The sequence below is a fragment of the Hemibagrus wyckioides genome, linkage group LG28 (genome assembly GCF_019097595.1).
Source record: "Hemibagrus wyckioides isolate EC202008001 linkage group LG28, SWU_Hwy_1.0, whole genome shotgun sequence".
NCBI lineage: Eukaryota > Metazoa > Chordata > Actinopteri > Siluriformes > Bagridae > Hemibagrus > Hemibagrus wyckioides.
This window is the reverse complement of record NC_080737.1, coordinates 401,760-423,037: the sequence shown is the minus strand read 5'-3', so window position 1 is coordinate 423,037 and position 21,278 is coordinate 401,760. Positions and strand designations below refer to the sequence as shown.

Sequence of the window (21,278 nt, the reverse complement as noted above, 5' to 3'; positions counted from 1 at the left end):
GAGTACAGGACTGAGAGTACAGGACTGAGAGTACAGGAAATAGAGTACTGGACTGAGAGTAGAGGACTGAGAGTACAGGACTGAGAGTACAGGACTGAGAGTACAGGACAGAGAGTAGAGGACTGAGAGTACAGGACTGAGAGTAGAGGACTGAGAGTACAGGACTGAGAGTACAGGACTGAGAGTACAGGACAAAGAGTACAGGACTGAGAGTAGAGGACTGAGAGTACAGGACTGAGAGTAGAGGACTGAGAGTACAGGACTGAGAGTACAGGACTGAGAGTAGAGGACTGAGAGTACAGGACAAAGAGTACAGGACTGAGAGTACAGGACTGAGAGTACAGGACTGAGAGTAGATGACTGAGAGTACAGGACAAAGAGTACAGGACTGAGAGTAGAGGACTGAGAGTACAGGACTGAGAGTACAGGACTGAGAGTAGAGGACAGAGAGTAGAGGACAGAGAGTAGAGGACTGAGAGTAGAGGACTGAGAGTACAGGACTTTGAGTAGAGGACTGAGAGTACAGGACTGAGATTAGAGGACTGAGAGTACAGGACTGAGAGTACAGGACAGTGAGTAGAGGACTGAGAGTAGAGGACAGAGTACAGGACTGAGAGTACAGGACAGAGAGTACAGGAAATAGAGTACTGGACTGAGAGTAGAGGACAGAGAGTACAGGACAGAGAGTACAGGACAGAGAGTACAGGACTGAGAGTACAGGACAGAGAGTAGGGGACTGAGAGTACGGGACAGAGAGTAGGGGACTGAGAGTACAGGACAGAGAGTAGGGGACTGAGAGTACGGGACAGAGAGTAGGGGACTGAGAGTAGGGGACTGAGAGTACGGGACTGAGAGTAGGGGACTGAGAGTACGGGACAGAGAGTACAGGACAGAGAGTACAGGACAGAGAGTAGAGGACTGAGAGTAGAGGACTGAGAGTAGAGGACAGAGTACAGGACTGAGAGTACAGGACAGAGAGTACAGGAAATAGAGTACTGGACTGAGAGTAGAGGACTGAGAGTACAGGACAGAGAGTACAGGACAGAGAGTAGAGGACTGAGAGTAGAGGACTGAGAGTACAGGACTGAGAGTAGGGGACTGAGAGTACAGGACAGAGAGTAGAGGACTGAGAGTAGAGGACTGAGAGTACAGGACTGAGAGTAGAGGACTGAGAGTAGGGGACTGAGAGTACGGGACAGAGAGTAGGGGACTGAGAGTACAGGACTGAGAGTATAGGACTGAGAGTAGAGGACTGAGAGTACAGGACTGAGAGTACAGGACAGAGAGTAGAGGACTGAGAGTACAGGACTGAGAGTAGGGGACTGAGAGTACAGGACTGAGAGTAGAGGACTGAGAGTACAGGACAGAGAGTACAGGACAGAGAGTACAGGACAGAGAGTAGAGGACTGAGAGTACAGGACTGAGAGTAGAGGACTGAGAGTAGGGGACTGAGAGTAGAGGACTGAGAGTACAGGACAGAGAGTACAGGACAGAGAGTACAGGACAGAGAGTAGAGGACTGAATGTGGAACAGAGACAGAAACTGAATATTTGATATGAAAGTTTCACTTTAAACAGCTTCACAGTGTAAATCAGGTCATAATGAAGCGCGTGTTCTGAGCTGGATTCGGACACTCCCACACAGAGGAATTGTGGGAAAACATGGCCGTTTCCGGTGTTTGTGCGGGTTTCAGTTATCATTGAGGGAAAATTGAGTGTTAATGACGGATTAGAGAGAGAGAGAGATAGAGAGAGAGAGAGAGAGAGAGAGAGAGATGGAAGAGTGCAGCAGTGAGGAGAGTTTAAACTCCAGGCAGCTCAGCGCTCAGAGCCTCAGCAGGTAAACACTCACTGCTAACGGCTAACGTCTAACAGCTGGTCTGAGTACAGCAGAATAAGTGTAGTGTCTGAGAGGAACAGTGAGACACAGCAGCACGGAGCTAACACTGCTAACTTACCCCAACTAACCCCCTGTCTCACCCCCTCACCTTAAACTGTGTTTTATTAGTGAATAAGTCACTGTTGTAACGTGTTTATAATGTGTTTGTGACTTCAGTAGCAGTACGTCCCGGTCCGAGCGCTGTTCTCCTGCCAGAACCCCCACAGCACCCGGTTCTGATCCAGACAGCTCCACACCACTCATCCAGGTCAGAACACACTCCTCACAGTCTCTCTCTCTCTCTCTCTTTCTCTCTCTCTCTCGCTCTCTCTGTGTCTCTGTCACACACACACCATTATACCGCTGTATATTTCTGTATTGTGTGTGTGTGTTACAGGTAAAAGGGAAAACGCATGCTAAGGTACAAACTCAGATTTCACTCAGATTAAAATAAAGTACGAAACTTAGAACGTGGAATGACATCTCTTTCTCTGTCTCTCTCTCTCCTCACTCTCTCTCTGCCCCCCCTCGCCTCTCTCTCTCACTCTCTCTCTCTGTGTCCCCCTCTCTCCCCCCCCCTCTGTCTCTCTCTCTCACTCTCTCTCTGTGTCCCCCTCTCTCTCTCTCTCTCTCTCCCCCCCTCTGTCTCTCTCTCTCCTCACTCTCTCTCTGCCCCCCCCTCGCCTCTCTCTCTCACTCTCTCTCTCTGTGTCCCCCTCCCTCTGCCCCCCCTGTCCCCCCCCTTTGTCTGTCAGGATGAGCTGGAGTTGTTAGTCAAGGAAGTTGTACAGATTGAGGGTAAGACACATAACACTGTGTACTGACCGTTGTGATGAGTTTAACATTACACACATGCTCTGTGCCGCTATTGACCTAGACAGACAGTTAGTGTGTGTGTGTGTGTGTCTGTGTGTGTGTGTGCGCAGCTAAAGATGTGACCTACATCTGTCCCTTTGTGGGAGCTTTACGTGGCACACTGACTGTCACCAACTACAGACTATTCTTCAGATCAGTCACCCGGGTAACACACACACACACACAAACACACCTATCATATAATATATATATATATATATATGAGTATATAGTGAACATTAAGATTCAGTAAGGATTTTAAACCTGTGTGTGTGTGTTGTGCAGGAGCCAGTGTTTGTGTTGGATCTCCCTCTCGGTGTGATCAGCAGAGTTGAGAAGATTGGAGGATCCTCCAGCAGAGGAGATGTGTCTTACGGCCTCGTCTGCAAGGTGAGGGGGGAAGGGGGTGGGTGATGGTGGGGAGGTGATGGTTGATGATGAGCAGTGATCAAAATGTTGTTTATTGTAACTGTTTTAAACTGCTGTTTAAAAGTCATCTGTGTGTGTGTGTGTGTGTGTGTAGGACATGAGGAACCTGCGGTTTGTCCATAAGCAGCCAGACGATTCGTTAAAGAAATCAGTGTTCGATGTGATCAGCAAGTTTGCCTTCCCACTCTCCAACAGCCTGGTGAGTGTGTCACACACACACACACACACACACACACACACACACACACATACCCCTGTTTTGTACTTACCCTCTCTCTCCCCCCCTCTCCAGTCGTTATTTGCGTTTGAGTATAATCAGGTTTTCCCAGAGAACGGGTGGAAAGTTTATGACGCTCTGGCAGAGTACAAGAGACAGGTACAGTGTGTGTTATTACTGCATAGTGTGTGTGTGTGTCTCTTTGTGTATAATATGTATATGTGTGTGTGTGTGTATAACATTTGTGTGTGTGTATGTATAACATTTACGTGTGTGTGTGTGTCTGGGTATAACATGTATGTATGTATGTATGTATGTATGTGTATAACGTGTGTGTATAATGTGTGTTTTTATAACATTTATATGTGTGTGTATAACGTATATACACTGAACAAAATTATAAACGCAACACTTTTGTTTTTGCCCCATTTTTCATGAGCTGAACTCAAAGATCTAAGACTTTTTCCATGTACACAAAAGGCCTATTTCTCTCAAATATTGTTCACAAATCTGTCTAAATCTGTGTTAATGAGCACTTCTCCTTTGCTGAGATAATTCATCCACCTCACAGGCGTGGCATATCAAGATGCTGATTAGACAGCATGATTATTGCACAGGTGTGCCTTAGGCTGACCACAATAAAAGGTCACTCTAAAATGTGCAGTTTTATCACACAGCACAATGCCACAGACGTCGCAAGTTTTGCGGGAGCGTGCAGTTGGCATGATGACTGCAGGAATGTCCACCAGAGCTGCTGCCCGTGAATTGAATGTTCATTTCTCTACCATAAGCTGTCTCCAAAGGTGTTTCAGAGAATTTGGCAGTACATCCAACCGGCCTCACAACCACAGACCACGTGTAACCACACCAGCCCAGGACCTCCACCTCCAGCATCTTCACCTCCAAGATGGTCTGAGACCAGCCACTCGGACAGCTGCTGCAACAATTGGTTTGCATAACCAAAGAATTTCTGCACAAACTGTCAGAAACCGTCTCAGGGAAGCTCATCTGCATGCTCGTCGTCCTCATCGGGGTCTCGACCTGACTGCAGTGCGTCGTCATAACCGACTCGAGTGGGTAAATGTTCACATTCGATGGCATCTGGGACTTTGGAGAGATGTTCTCTTCACGGATGAATCCCGCTTTTCACTGTACAGGGCAGATGGCAGACAGCGTGTATGGTGTCGTGTGGGTGAGCGGTTTGCTGATGTCAACGTTGTGGATGGAGTGGCCCATGGTGGAGGTGGGGTTATGGTATGGGCAGGCGTATGTTATGGAAAACGAACACAGGTGCATTTTATTGATGGTATTTTGAATGCACAGAGATACCGTGACGAGATCCTGAGGCCCATTGTTGTGCCATTCATCCACAACCATCACCTCATGTTGCAGCATGATAATGCACGGCCCCATGTTGCAAGGATCTGAACACAATTCCTGAAAACATCCCAGTTCTTGCATGGCCAGCGTACTCACCGGACATGTCACCCCTTGAGCATGTTTGGGATGCTCTGGATCGGCGTATACGACAGCGTGTTCCAGTTCCTGCCAATATCCAGCAACTTCACACAGCCATTGAAGAGAAGTGGACCAACATTCCACAGGCCACAATCAACAACCTGATCAACTCTATGTGAAGGAGATGTGTTGCACTGCGTGAGGGAATGGTGGTCACACCAGATACTGACTAGTGCACACCTGTGCAATAATCATGCTGTCTAATCAGCATCTTGATATGCCACACCTGTGAAGTGGATGGATTACCTCGGCAAAGGAGAAGTGCTCACTAACACAGATTTAGACAGATTTGTGAACAATATTTGAGAGAAATAGGCCTTTTGTGTACATGGAAAAAGTCTTAGATCTTTGAGTTCAGCTCATGAAAAATGGGGCAAAAACAAGTGTTGCATTTATAATTTTGTTCAGTGTAAATGTGTGTATTAGGGCTGCACAATTATGACAAAAATCATAATTGTCGATTATTCCCTTGAAATTGTAATTGCGATTACTCATTACAATTATCACAATTTACATTAAATGGTGTTTTGAATAGCTGTATATCATTGTTTGAAGCAACTGCAGGCCATATTCTATAACATATACGTAAATATTTTTTATCTTGGTGGCTTTTCTATCTTATTTCTTTGAGGGTGGAATCATCAGAGAGTATCTCCGAGACTGGACTTGAGCAAAATGGTCAATCACCATACTAATATTTATAGTGCTGAGAATTCCTTTATCAATGGACAGAACAGCTGAATGATGGAGTCTGTTCTGGTCCATTGTTCACCTAAACCATGTCTGTATTTTAATTTAAATACTGCATTAGGTGAAGAATAGAAAGTCATGATGTTCAGTCTGTAATGTCTTAGTGCTTTATCAGTTTATATTTTATTTAGATCTATCTTTAGGATTATTTAATTTAAGGCTCTTGTACATATTGGGTATGGAATAATATTCTAAAGGGTCCTATATGTCCGGGGTTTTCAGAATCAGAGACAGTGGGCCTCCTTTTTCACACAACATACAACTGTGTTAAGTTAGAGGTTGAAGGGGTGATGTTGAATGCTTTTAGTGGTTATGCCCCACAGGTAGGTTGTGAGTTAGAGGAGAAAGAGAGATTCTATAGTGAATTAGATGAAGTGATAGAGAGTATTCCCACGGGGGAGAGAGTGGTGATAGGAGCAGATTTTCATGGACATGTTGGTGAGGGGAACACAGGTGATGAGGAGGTGAGGGGCAAGTTTGGAGTTAAGGAAAGGAACCTTGAAGGACAGATGGTAGTGGACTTTGCTAAGAGGATGGACATGGCTGTAGTTAACACTTATTTTCAGAAGAGGGAGGAGCATAGAGTGACTTACAAGAGTGGAGGTAGGAGCACACAGGTAGACCACATCCTATGTAGAAGAGGCAATCTGAAAGAGATTAGTGACTGTAAAGTGGTAGTGGGAGAGAGTGTAGCCAGACAGCATAGGATGGTGGTGTGTAGGATGAATCTGATGGTCTGTAAGAAGAATAGGTCAAAGATAGAGATGGAGAAGAAAACCAAGTGGTGGAAGCTGAAAAAGGAGGAATGTTGTGAGGAATTTAGACAGAAGTTGAGGCAGGCTCTGGGTGGTCAGGTAGTGCTGCCAGATGACTGGGAAACTACAGCAGAAGTGATCAGGGAGACAGGAAGGAAGGTGCTGGGTGTGTCATCTGGAAGGAGGAAAGAAGATAAGGAGACTTGGTGGTGGAACGAGGAAGTTCAGGATAGTATTCAGAGGAAGAGGTTAGACAAGAAGAAGTGGGACATGGACAGGACTGAAGAGAATAGACAGGAATACAAGGAGTTACAGCACAGAGTGAAGAGGGAGGGGTCTAAGGCCAAGCAGAAGGCGTATGATGAGTTGTACACTAGGTTAGACACTAGAGAAGGAGAGAAGGACTTGTACAGGTTAGATAGGCAGAAGGATCGAGATGGGGAGGATGTGCAGCAAGTTAGAGTTATTAAGGATAGAGATGGAAAGATGCTCACAAGTGAGGAGAGTGTACAGAGGAGATGGAAGGAGAACTTTGAAGAGCTGATGAATGAGGAAAATGAGAGGGAACAAAGAGTAGAAGGGGTGAACTCTGTGGAACAGGAAGTAGATAAGATTAGAAAGGATGAAGTCAGGAAGGCTTTGAAGAGGATGAAAAGTGGAAAGGCAGTTGGTCCTGACGACATCCCGGTGGAGGTCTGGAAGTGTCTAGGAGAGGCGGCAGTGGAATTTTTAACTAGTCTGTTTAACAGGGTTTTAGAGAGTGAGAAGATGCCTGAGGAATGGAGAAGAAGTGTATTAGTGCTGATCTTTAAGAATAAGGGTGATGTGCAGAGTTGCAGCAACTATAGGGGGATAAAGTTGATGAGCCACACAATGAAGCTCTGGGAAAGAGTAGTGGAAGCTAGGTTAAGGAAGGTAGTGGAAATTTGTGAGCTGCAGTATGGCTTCATGCCCAGAAAGAGCACAACAGATGCAATTTTTGCTGTGAGAATGTTGATGGAGAAGTATAGGGATGGTCAGAGAGAGCTGCACTGTGTGTTTGTAGACTTGGAGAAAGCGTATGACCGGGGGCCAAGAGAAGAGCTGTGGTACTGTATGAGGAAGTCAGGAGTAGCAGAGAAGTATGTCAGAGTGGTGCAGGACATGTATGAGAGGAGCAGGACAGTGGTGAGGTGTGCTGTAGGTCAGACAGAGGAGTTCAGAGTGGAGGTGGGACTGCATCAGGGATCGGCTCTGAGCCCCTTCCTGTTTGCTGTGGTGATGGACCAGTTGTCAGAGGAGGTCAGACAGGAGTCTCCTTGGACAATGATGTTTGCAGATGACATTGTGATCTGTAGTGAGAGCAGGGAGCAGGTGGAGGAAAACCTGGAGAGGTGGAGGTTTGTGCTGGAGAGAAGAGGAATGAAAGTCAGTGGTAGTAAGACTGAGTACATGTGTGTGAATGACAGGGAGGGAAGTGGAACAGTAAGATTACAGGGTGAAGAGGTGAAGAAGGGACAGGAGTTTAAGTACTTGGGGTCAACAGTCCAGAGTAATGGAGAGTGTGGGAAAGAGGTAAAGAAGCGAGTGCAGGCAGGTTGGAATGGGTGGAGAAAGGTTTCCGGGGTTCTGTGTGATTAGAAAAATTTCAGCGAGAATAAAGGGGAAGGTGATACAAGACAGTGGTGAGACCGGCCATGCTGTATGGTTTAGAGACAGTGTCACTGAGGATGAGACAGGAGTAAGAGATGGAGGTAGCAGAGCTGAAGATGTTGAGGTTCTCTTTGGGAGGGACACGGTTGGACAGGATTAGGAACAAGTACATCAGAGGGACAGCTCATGTTGCACGTTTGGGGGACAAAGTTAGGGAGGACAGATTAAGATGGTTTGGACATGTCCAGAGGAGGGAGAGTGAGTATATTGGTAGGAGAATGTTGGACATGGAGCTGCCAGGCAGGAGGAAAAGAGGAAGTTCAAAGAGGAGGAATATGGATGTAATAAATGAGGAGATGAAGCTAGTGGGTGTAAGTGTTGAGGATTCAGAAGATAGGGATAGGTGGAGAGAGATGATTCACTGTGGAGACCCCTGAAGGGAAAAGACCAAAGAAGAAGAAGATACAACTGTGTTAACATTAAATATTAAAAGTTAGACTATTATCTCAATAATAAGATTGTGTTTTCTGTTTTTATTGCTGTCGCGGTCAAGAGCTGTAAGGTGTTTTAGTCACATGGTGTGAAAGCGGCGCTGTGCAGACCGATAGGTGTAGAACATTACAGTATTGCGAGAGCGGTTCTAGAGCATATACCAGAGCACACTCTCGCGGTATTTTGGCGCATGCGTTCATGTGTGTGTGTGTGCGCACAGAGAGATGTCAGTTAAAAGTCAATTGTTTTTGGTTCTAATTCTTGATTCTTCTCAGCAACACTTACTATCTGATGTTCCTTTAAATGAACATGACGAGATAGACATGCACAAGTGGATAATCGGGGCGTTGATAAGGACACGCCTACAGACTATTAGACCAATTAAAAGTTTTTATTTGTCTCTCGCAATGTAACATGCAATAAACACCCCTTAAACACACGGAATAATAGAAGTAGATTTTTTTTGTAATCACAGCTTTTAAGAATTACGTAATTGTGGCATCTGTAATCGTAATCACCCTCAGAAAATCCATTTATTGTGCAGCCTTGTATATGTGTATGTGTGTTTATAACATGTATATGTATGTGTGTGTGTGTGTGTGTGTTAGTAACATGTATGTGAGTGTATATAACATTTGTGTGTGTATATGTTAATAACGTGTGTGTGTGTGTATAATGTGTGTGTCTATAATGTGTGTGTGTGTATAATGTGTGTGTCTATAATGTGTGTGTGTGTCTATATGTATGTGTGTGTGTCTATAATGTGTGTGTCTAACATGTATGTGTGTGTGTATGTTTGTATAACATGTATATATGTTTGTATGGATGACATGTATTGGTGTGTGTATATGTGTATATAACGTATATATGAGTGTGTGTGTGTAACATGTATGTGTGTGTGTGTATAACGTGTGTGTAATATGCATGTGTGGTTGTGTCTGTGTATAACATGTATGCGTGTTTGTGTGTATATGTGTGTATAACATTTGTGTGTGTTTGTGTGTGTGTGTATGTATAACGTGTATATATGTGTGTGTATGTATAACGTGTATATATGTGTGTGTTTGTGTGTATAACGTGTATATATGTGTGTTTGTGTGTATAACGTGTATATATGTGTGTATGTATAACATGTATATATGTGTGTGTTTGTGTGTATAACATGTATATATGTGTGTGTTTGTGTGTATAACATGTATATATGTGTGTGTATGTATAACGTGTATATATGTGTGTGTGTGTATAACGTGTATATATGTGTGTGTTTGTGTGTATAACATGTATATATGTGTGTGTTTGTGTGTGTATAACATGTATATGTGTGTGTGTGTGTGTGTGTATAACATGTATATATGTGTGTGTGTATAACATGTATATATGTGTGTGTTTGTGTGTATAACATGTATATGTGTGTATATGTATAGCGTGCGTGCGTGTGTATAACATGTATATGTGTGTATGTATGACGTGTGTGTGCGTGCGTGCGTGTGTATAACATGTATATGTGTGTATATGTATAACGTGTGTGTGTGTATAACATGTATATGTGTGTGTATGTATAACGTGTGTGTGCGTGCGTGTGTATAACATGTATGTGTGTATATGTATAACGTGTGTGCGTGCGTGTGTGTGTATAACATGTATATGTGTGTATATGTATAACGTGTGTGTGCGTGCGTGTGTATAACATGTATGTGTGTATATGTATAACGTGTGTGTGTGTGTGTGTATAACATGTATATGTGTGTATATGTATAACGTGTGTGCGTGCGTGTGTGTGTATAACATGTATATGTGTGTATATGTATAACGTGTGTGCGTGCGTGTGTGTGTATAACATGTATATGTGTGTATATGTATAACGTGTGTGCGTGTGTATAACATGTATATGTGTGTATATGTATAACGTGTGTGTGTGTATAACATGTATATGTGTGTATATGTATAACGTGTGTGTGTGTGTATAACATGTATGTGTGTGTATGTATAACGTGTGTGCGTGCGTGCGTGTGTATAACATGTATGTGTGTATATGTATAACGTGTGTGTGTGTGTATAACATGTATATGTGTGTATATGTATAACGTGTGTGCGTGTGTATAACATGTATATGTGTGTATATGTATAACGTGCGTGTGTATAACATGTATATGTGTGTATATGTATAACGTGCGTGTGTGTGTATAACATGTATATGTGTGTATATGTATAACGTGTGTGCGTGTGTATAACATGTATGTGTGTATATGTATAACGTGTGTGCGTGTGTATAACATGTATATGTGTGTATATGTATAACGTGTGTGCGTGTGTATAACATGTATATGTGTGTATATGTATAACGTGCGTGTGTGTGTATAACATGTATGTGTGTATATGTATAACGTGCGTGTGTGTGTATAACATGTATGTGTGTATATGTATAACGTGCGTGTGTGTGTATAACATGTATATGTGTGTATATGTATAACGTGTGTGTGTGTGTATAACATGTATATGTGTGTATATGTATAACGTGTGTGCGTGTGTATAACATGTATATGTGTGTATATGTATAACGTGCGTGTGTGTGTATAACATGTATGTGTGTATATGTATAACGTGTGTGTGTGTGTATAACATGTATATGTGTGTATATGTATAACGTGTGTGTGTATAACGTATATGTGTGTGTATGTATAACGTGTGTTTGTGTGCGTGTGTATAACATGTATATGTGTGTATGTATAACGTGTGTGTGCGTGCGTGTGTGTGTATAACATGTATATGTGTGTATATGTATAACGTGTGTGTGCGTGCGTGTGTGTGTATAACATGTATGTGTGTATATGTATAACGTGTGTGTGCGTGTGTGTATAACGTATATGTGTGTATATGTATAATGTGTGTGTGCGTGTGTGTGTATAACATGTATGTGTGTATATGTATAACGTGTGTGCGTGTGTGTGTGTGTATAACATGTATGTGCGTGCGTGTGTATAACATGTATATGTGTGTATATGTATAACGTGTGTGTGTGTGTATAACATGTATGTGTGTGTATGTATAACGTGTGTGCGTGCGTGCGTGTGTATAACATGTATGTGTGTATATGTATAACGTGTGTGTGTGTGTATAACATGTATATGTGTGTATATGTATAACGTGTGTGCGTGTGTATAACATGTATATGTGTGTATATGTATAACGTGCGTGTGTATAACATGTATATGTGTGTATATGTATAACGTGCGTGTGTGTGTGTGTGTGTATAACATGTATGTGCGTGCGTGTGTATAACATGTATATGTGTGTATATGTATAACGTGTGTGTGTGTGTATAACATGTATGTGTGTGTATGTATAACGTGTGTGCGTGCGTGCGTGTGTATAACATGTATGTGTGTATATGTATAACGTGTGTGTGTGTGTATAACATGTATATGTGTGTATATGTATAACGTGCGTGTGTGTGTATAACATGTATATGTGTGTATATGTATAACGTGTGTGCGTGTGTATAACATGTATATGTGTGTATATGTATAACGTGTGTGCGTGTGTATAACATGTATATGTGTGTATATGTATAACGTGTGTGCGTGTGTATAACATGTATGTGTGTATATGTATAACGTGCGTGTGTGTGTATAACATGTATGTGTGTATATGTATAACGTGCGTGTGTGTGTATAACATGTATGTGTGTATATGTATAACGTGCGTGTGTGTGTATAACATGTATATGTGTGTATATGTATAACGTGTGTGTGTGTGTATAACATGTATATGTGTGTATATGTATAACGTGTGTGCGTGTGTATAACATGTATATGTGTGTATATGTATAACGTGCGTGTGTGTGTATAACATGTATGTGTGTATATGTATAACGTGTGTGTGTGTGTATAACATGTATATGTGTGTATATGTATAACGTGTGTGTGTATAACATGTATATGTGTGTGTATGTATAACGTGTGTTTGTGTGTATAACATGTATATGTGTGTGTATGTATAACGTGTGTTTGTGTGCGTGTGTATAACATGTATATGTGTGTATGTATAACGTGTATGTGCGTGCGTGTGTGTGTATAACATGTATATGTGTGTATATGTATAACGTGTGTGTGCGTGCGTGTGTGTGTATAACATGTATGTGTGTATATGTATAACGTGTGTGTGCGTGTGTGTATAACGTATATGTGTGTATATGTATAATGTGTGTGTGCGTGTGTGTGTATAACATGTATGTGTGTATATGTATAACGTGTGTGCGTGTGTGTGTGTGTATAACATGTATATGTGTGTATATGTATAACGTGTGTGTGTGTATAACATGTATGTGTGTATATGTATAACGTGTGTGTGTATAACATGTATATGTGTGTGTATGTATAACATGTATATGTGTGTATATGTATAACGTATGTGCGTGTGTATAACATGTATGTGTGTATAACATGTATATGTGTGTATATGTATAACTTGTGTGTGCGTGCGTGTGTGTATAACATGTATATGTGTGTATATGTATAACGTGTGTGTGTGTGTGTGTATAACATGTATATGTGTGTATATGTATAACGTGTGTGTATAACATGTATGTGTGTGTGTGTATAACATGTATATGTGTGTATATGTATAACGTATGTGCGTGTGTATAACATGTATGTGTGTATAACATGTATATGTGTGTATATGTATAACTTGTGTGTGCGTGCGTGTGTGTATAACATGTATATGTGTGTATATGTATAACGTGTGTGCGTGTGTATAACATGTATATGTGTGTATATGTATAACGTGTGTGCGTGTGTATAACATGTATATGTGTGTATATGTATAACGTGTGTGCGTGTGTATAACATGTATATGTGTGTATATGTATAACGTGTGTGCGTGTGTATAACATGTATGTGTGTGTATGTATAACGTATATGTGTGTATGTATAACGTGTGTGCGTGTGCGTGCGTGCGTGTGTATAACATGTATATGTGTGTATATGTATAACGTGTGTGCGTGTGTATAACATGTATATGTGTGTGTATGTATAACGTGTGTGCGTGTGCGTGCGTGTGTGTATAACATGTATATGTGTGTGTATGTATAACGTGTGTGCGTGTGCGTGCGTGTGTATAACATGTATGTGTGTATATGTATAACGTGTGTTTGCGTGCGTGCGTGTGTATAACATGTATATGTGTGTATATGTATAACGTGTGTATAACATGTATGTGTGTATATGTATAACGTGTGTGTATAACATGTATATGTGTGTATATGTATAACGTGTGTGCGTGTGTATAACATGTATATGTGTGTATATGTATAACGTGTGTGTGTGTGTATAACATGTATGTGTGTATATGTATAACGTGTGTGCGTGCGTGTGTGTGTATAACATGTATATGTGTGTATATGTATAACGTGTGTGCGTGTGTATAACATGTATGTGTGTATATGTATAACGTGTGTGTGCGTGTGTGTGTGTGTATAACGTATATGTGTGTGTATCTATAACGTGTGTGCGTGCGTGTGTGTGTTTATAACATGTATATGTGTGTGTATGTATAACGTGTGTGTGCGTGCGTGTGTATAACATGTATATGTGTGTATATGTATAACGTGTGTGTGTGCGTGTGTGTATGTATAACATGTATGTGTGTATATGTATAACGTGTGTGTGTGTGTGTATGTATAACATGTATATGTGTGTGTATAACATGTATGTGTGTATATGTATAACGTGTGTGTGCGTATATGTATAACGTGTGTGTGCGTGTGTGTGTGTATAATGTATATGTGTGTGTATGTATAACGTGTGTGTGTATAACGTATATGTGTGTGTATGTATAACGTGTGTGCGTGTGTGTGTGTTTAACATGTATATGTGTGTATAAGTATAACGTGTGCGTGCGTGTGTGTGTATAACGTATATGTGTGTGTATGTATAACGTGTGTGCGTGCGTGTGTGTGTGTATAACATGTATATGTGTGTGTATGTATAACGTGTGTGCGTGCGTGTGTGTGTGTAACGTATATGTGTGTGTATGTATAACGTGTGTGTGTGTGTATAACGTATGTGTGTGTATGTATAACATGTGTGCGTGCGTGTGTGTGTATAACGTATGTGTGTGTATGTATAACATGTGTGCGTGCGTGTGTGTGTGTAACGTATGTGTGTGTATGTATAACGTGTGTGCGTGCGTGTGTGTGTATAATGTATATGTGTGTGTATGTATAACGTGTGTGCGTGTGTGTGTGTATAACATGTATATGTGTGTATATGTATAACGTGTGCGGGCGTGTGTGTGTATAATGTATATGTGTGTGTATGTATAACGTGTGTGCGTGTGTGTGTGTATAACATGTATATGTGTGTATGTATAACGTGTGTGCGTGTGTGTGTATAATGTATATGTGTGTGTATGTATAACGTGTGTGCGTGTGTGTGTGTATAACATGTATATGTGTGTATATGTATAACGTGTGCGTGCGTGTGTGTGTATAATGTATATGTGTGTGTATGTATAACGTGTGTGCGTGTGTGTGTATAACATGTATATGTGTGTATATGTATAACGTGTGCGTGCGTGTGTGTGTATAATGTATATGTGTGTGTATGTATAACGTGTGTGCGTGTGTGTGTGTATAACATGTATATGTGTGTATGTATAACGTGTGTGCGTGTGTGTGTGTATAACATGTATATGTGTGTATATGTATAACGTGTGCGTGCGTGTGTGTGTATAATGTATGTGTGTGTATGTATAACGTGTGTGCGTGCGTGTGTGTGTGTATAACGTATATGTGTGTGTATGTATAACGTGTGTGCGTGCGTGTGTGTGTGTATAATGTATGTGTGTGTATGTATAACGTGTGTGTGTGTGTATAACGTATGTGTGTGTATGTATAACGTGTGTGCGTGCGTGTGTGTGTGTAACGTATATGTGTGTGTATGTATAACGTGTGTGTGTGTGTATAACGTATGTGTGTGTATGTATAACATGTGTGCGTGCGTGTGTGTGTATAACGTATGTGTGTGTATGTATAACATGTGTGCGTGCGTGTGTGTATAACATGTATATGTGTGTATGTATAACGTGTGTGCGTGTGTGTGTGTATAACATGTATATGTGTGTATATGTATAACGTGTGCGTGCGTGTGTGTGTATAACGTATATGTGTGTGTATGTATAACGTGTGCGTGCGTGTGTGTGTATAATGTATATGTGTGTGTATGTATAACGTGTGTGCGTGCGTGTGTGTGTATAATGTATATGTGTGTGTATGTATAACGTGTGTGCGTGCGTGTGTGTGTGTATAACGTATGTGTGTGTATGTATAACGTGTGTGTGTGTGTATAACGTATATGTGTGTGTATGTATAACGTGTGTGCGTGCGTGTGTATAACGTATATGTGTGTGTATGTATAACGTGTGTGTGTGTGTATAACGTATATGTGTGTGTATGTATAACGTGTGTGCGTGCGTGTGTGTGTGTATAACGTATATGTGTGTGTATGTATAACGTGTGTGTGTGTGTATAACGTATATGTGTGTGTATGTATAACGTGTGTGCGTGCGTGTGTGTGTATAACATGTATATGTGTGTGTATGTATAACGTGTGTGCGTGCGTGTGTGTGTGTAACGTATATGTGTGTGTATGTATAACGTGTGTGTGTATAACGTATATGTGTGTGTATGTATAACGTGTGTGCGTGCGTGTGTGTAACGTATATGTGTGTGTATGTATAACGTGTGTGTGTGTGTATAACGTATATGTGTGTGTATGTATAACGTGTGCGTGCGTGTGTGTGTGTAACGTATATGTGTGTGTATGTATAACGTGTGTGCGTGCGTGTGTGTATAATGTATATGTGTGTATGTATAACGTGTGTGCGTGTGTGTGTGTATAACATGTATATGTGTGTATATGTATAACGTGTGCGTGCGTGTGTGTATAACGTATATATGTGTGTATGTATAACGTGTGTGCGTGTGTGTGTGTATATGTGTGTATATGTATAACGCGTGCGTGTGTGTGTATAACGTATATGTGTGTGTATGTATAACGTGTGTGCGTGTGCGTGTATAATGTATATGTGTGTGTATGTATAACGTGTGTGCGTGTGCGTGTATAATGTATATGTGTGTGTATGTATAACGTGTGTGCGTGCGTGTGTGTGTGTATAACGTATATGTGTGTGTATGTATAACGTGTGTGCGTGCGTGTGTGTGTGTATAATGTATGTGTGTGTATGTATAACATGTGTGCGTGCGTGTGTGTGTGTATAATGTATGTGTGTGTATGTATAACGTGTGCGTGCGTGTGTGTGTATAACGTATATGTGTGTGTATGTATAACGTGTGTGCGTGCGTGTGTGTGTGTATAATGTATATGTGTGTGTATGTATAACGTGTGTGCGTGTGTGTGTGTATAACATGTATATGTGTGTATATGTATAACGTGTGCGTGCGTGTGTGTGTATAATGTATATGTGTGTGTATGTATAACGTGTGTGCGTGTGTGTGTGTATAACATGTATATGTGTGTATGTATAACGTGTGTGCGTGTGTGTGTGTATAACATGTATATGTGTGTGTATGTATAACGTGTGCGTGCGTGTGTGTGTATAACGTATATGTGTGTGTATGTATAACGTGTGTGCGTGTGTGTGTGTATAACATGTATATGTGTGTATGTATAACGTGTGTGCGTGTGTGTGTGTATAACATGTATATGTGTGTATATGTATAACGTGTGCGTGCGTGTGTGTGTATAATGTATATGTGTGTATATGTATAACGTGTGTGCGTGCGTGTGTGTGTGTATAATGTATATGTGTGTGTATGTATAACGTGTGTGCGTGTGTGTGTGTATAACATGTATATGTGTGTATATGTATAACGTGTGCGTGCGTGTGTGTGTATAATGTATATGTGTGTGTATGTATAACATGTGTGCGTGTGTGTGTGTATAACATGTATATGTGTGTATGTATAACGTGTGTGCGTGTGTGTGTGTATAACATGTATATGTGTGTATATGTATAACGTGTGCGTGCGTGTGTGTGTATAATGTATATGTGTGTGTATGTATAACGTGTGTGCGTGCGTGTGTGTGTGTATAACGTATATGTGTGTGTATGTATAACGTGTGTGCGTGCGTGTGTGTGTATAATGTATATGTGTGTGTATGTATAACGTGTGTGCGTGCGTGTGTGTGTGTATAACGTATGTGTGTGTATGTATAACGTGTGTGTGTGTGTATAACGTATATGTGTGTGTATGTATAACGTGTGTGCGTGCGTGTGTGTGTATAACGTATATGTGTGTGTATGTATAACGTGTGTGTGTGTGTATAACGTATATGTGTGTGTATGTATAACGTGTGTGCGTGCGTGTGTGTGTGTAACGTATATGTGTGTGTATGTATAACGTGTGTGTGTATAACGTATATGTGTGTGTATGTATAACGTGTGTGCGTGCGTGTGTGTAACGTATATGTGTGTGTATGTATAACGTGTGTGTGTGTGTATAACGTATATGTGTGTGTATGTATAACGTGTGCGTGCGTGTGTGTGTGTAACGTATATGTGTGTGTATGTATAACGTGTGTGCGTGCGTGTGTGTATAATGTATATGTGTGTATGTATAACGTGTGTGCGTGTGTGTGTGTATAACATGTATATGTGTGTATATGTATAACGTGTGCGTGCGTGTGTGTATAACGTATATATGTGTGTATGTATAACGTGTGTGCGTGTGTGTGTGTATATGTGTGTATATGTATAACGCGTGCGTGTGTGTGTATAACGTATATGTGTGTGTATGTATAACGTGTGTGCGTGTGCGTGTATAATGTATATGTGTGTGTATGTATAATGTGTGCGTGCGTGTGTGTGTATAATGTATGTGTGTGTATGTATAACGTGTGTGCGTGCGTGTGTGTGTGTATAACGTATATGTGTGTGTATGTATAACGTGTGTGCGTGCGTGTGTGTGTGTATAACGTATGTGTGTGTATGTATAACGTGTGTGCGTGCCTGTGTGTGTAACGTATATGTGTGTGTATGTATAACGTGTTTGCGTGCGTGTGTGTGTATAACATGTATATGTGTGTGTATGTATAACGTGTGTGTGCATGCGTGTGTATGCGTGTGTGTGTGTGTGTGTGTGTGTGCGTGTGCGTGCGTGCGTGCGTGCGTGTGTGTGTGTGTGTGTAGGGTCTGCCCAATGAGAGTTGGAGGATCTCCAAGGTGAATGACCGGTATGAGTTGTGTGACTCGTATCCAGCTACACTGGTTGTCCCGGTAACTGTTACAGATGATGATCTTCGCCGCGTTGCCAGCTTCAGGGCCAGAGGTCGTATACCGGTCAGTGACATCACACCCACTCCCAACTTATCTGAGTGTGTGTGTGTGAGTGTGTGTGTGTGTGATCTGGCTCTTCCGTTCATCTGTGAGGGACACTAAAATGGTACAGTCCATAAAGTGACCTCATAACTAGCTATAAACTGTTGAGGTGTATGTATATGTGTGTATAGGTGTTGTCATGGCTGCACCCCCAGAGTCAGGCAGCAGTGGTACGGTCCGGGCAACCCATGTCAGGGGTCAGTGGGAAACGTTGTAGAGATGATGAGAAGCTGCTGCAGGCCATCATGGATGCCAACGCACAGTCTCACAAACTCTTCATCTTCGATGCTCGACCCAGCAGCAATGCTGCCGCTAACAAGGTCTCTCTCTCTCACACACACACACACACAGAAACAATATACACTATATTGCCAAAAGTATTCTCTCACCTGCCTTGACTCACATATGAACTTAAGTGACATCCCATTCCTAATCCATAGGGTTCAATATGACGTCGGTCCACCCTTTGCAGCTATAACAGCTTCAACTCTTCTGGGAAGGCTGTCCACAAGGTTTAGGAGTGTGTTGATGGGAATTTTTGACCATTCTTCCAGAAGTGCATTTGTGAGGTCACACACTGATGTTGGACGAGAAGGTCTGGCTCTCAGTCTCCGCTCTAATTCATCCCAAAGTGTTCTATCGGGTTGAGGTCAGGACTCTGTGCAGGCCAGTCAAGTTCCTCCACACCAGACTCTGTCATCCATGTCTTTATGGACCTTGCTTTGGTCACTGGTGCACAGTCATGTTGGAAGAGGAAGGGGCCAGCTCCAAACTGTTCCCACAAAGTTGGGAGCATGGAATTGTCCAAAATGTCTTGGTATGCTGAAGCATTCAGAGTTCCTTTCACTGGAACTAAGGGGCCAAGCCCAGCTCCTGAAAAACAACCCCACACCATAATCCCCCCTCCACCAAACTTTACACTTGGCACAATGCAGTCAGACAAGTACCGTTCTCCTGGCAACCGCCAAACCCAGACTCGTCCATCAGATTGCCAGATGGAGAAGCGTGATTCGTCACTCCAGAGAACGCGTCTCCACTGCTCTAGAGTCCAGTGGCGGCGTGCTTTACACCACTGCATCCGACGCTTTGTATTGCACTTGGTGATGTATGGCTTGGATGCAGCTGCTCGGCCATGGAAACCCATTCCATGAAGCTCTCTGCACTCTTCACACTATGCGCCTCAGCATCCGCTGACCCCGCTCCGTCAGTTTACGTGGCCTACCACTTCGTGGCTGAGTTGCTGTCGTTCCCAAACACTTCCACGTTCTTATAATACAGCTGACAGTTGACTGTGGAATATTTAGGAGCAAGGAAATTTCACGACTGGATTTGTTGCACAGGTGGCATCCTATCACAGTTCCACGCTGGAATTCACTGAGCTCCTGAGAGCGACCCATTCTTTCACAAATGTTTGTAAAAACAGTCTGCATGCCTAGGTGCTTGATTTTATACACCTGTGGCCATGGAAGTGATTGGAACACCTGATTCTGATTATTTGGATGGGTGAGCGAATACTTTTGGCAATATAGTGTATATATAAAGTCGCTCCAGGGCGTGTTCACTCTTTAGTCATTTCTGTCTTCTCCCAAACTAAAAATTTAAAACAGAGAGCAATACAATATAGGTTTAAGTGTGTGTGTGTGTGTGTAATACATTATATGCCTGAAAGTTTTGTGGCTTTCCCACATGACAATGCCCCTGTGTACAGAGCAGCTCCATGAAGACATGGTGTGGAGGTGAAGAGCTCTGACTCAACCCCATTGACCCCCAGACCTCCTGACCAACACCAGAGTCTGATCTCACTAATGCTCCTGTAGCTGAATGATCACTAATCCCCACAGACACAATTCAACATTTAGTGAAGAACCTTCCAGAAGACTGCAGCTGATTAGAACAGCATAAGTGAATACGAAATAAGTCTGGAATGAGACACACACAATGGGATGATCATACTTCTACTGTATATACACACACATACAGTACATACACATATACACACCCTGACAAAAGTCTTGTCGCCTATCCAAGTTGTAGGAACAACAAATAACTTGACTTCTAGTTGATCATTTGGAATCAGAAGTGGCTTATATGAAAGGCAAAGGCCTCTAGATTACGCTTATTTTACCAAAATAAAATCTTATCATGCCGTGATTTTTAATTATTTAATTAGGACAGAAAGGTCAGACTTTACTTAGACAAAAGTCTTGTCACATCTTTAAAGGATTCAGCCAATCACAGATTCGAGCGTCACCTGTGACAAATACTGTAATTAACACATTCCCAGGTGTGTAGAAGAAGAACCCCAGCACACCCAACCTTCATTTGAAATGCATCCTGACCTGACAGCATGC

General features: G+C 42.0%; 1 protein-coding gene across 6 annotated transcripts in view; it reads left to right on the top strand.

Annotated features, from left to right (window-relative positions):
* Positions 1 to 1,601: 1,601 nt before the first annotated feature.
* mtmr2 (myotubularin related protein 2) overlaps positions 1,602 to 21,278 on the top strand; it is a 40,908-nt gene continuing 21,231 nt past the window's right edge. Inside the window, exons 1-10 of one of the 6 annotated variants that reach the window (XM_058383352.1) lie at positions 1,616 to 1,839; positions 2,056 to 2,146; positions 2,276 to 2,299; positions 2,634 to 2,676; positions 2,805 to 2,899; positions 3,019 to 3,123; positions 3,257 to 3,361; positions 3,455 to 3,538; positions 18,739 to 18,888; positions 19,059 to 19,247. In XM_058383352.1, coding sequence (XP_058239335.1) covers positions 1,775 to 1,839; positions 2,056 to 2,146; positions 2,276 to 2,299; positions 2,634 to 2,676; positions 2,805 to 2,899; positions 3,019 to 3,123; positions 3,257 to 3,361; positions 3,455 to 3,538; positions 18,739 to 18,888; positions 19,059 to 19,247 — 951 coding nt within the window. In that variant the 5' untranslated portion in view covers positions 1,616 to 1,774. Of the gene's footprint in view, positions 1,840 to 2,055; positions 2,147 to 2,275; positions 2,300 to 2,633; positions 2,677 to 2,804; positions 2,900 to 3,018; positions 3,124 to 3,256; positions 3,362 to 3,454; positions 3,539 to 18,738; positions 18,889 to 19,058; positions 19,248 to 21,278 lie in introns of all 6 variants that reach the window. The other 5 variants (XM_058383349.1, XM_058383348.1, XM_058383353.1 and 2 more) reach the window with 5 other exon arrangements.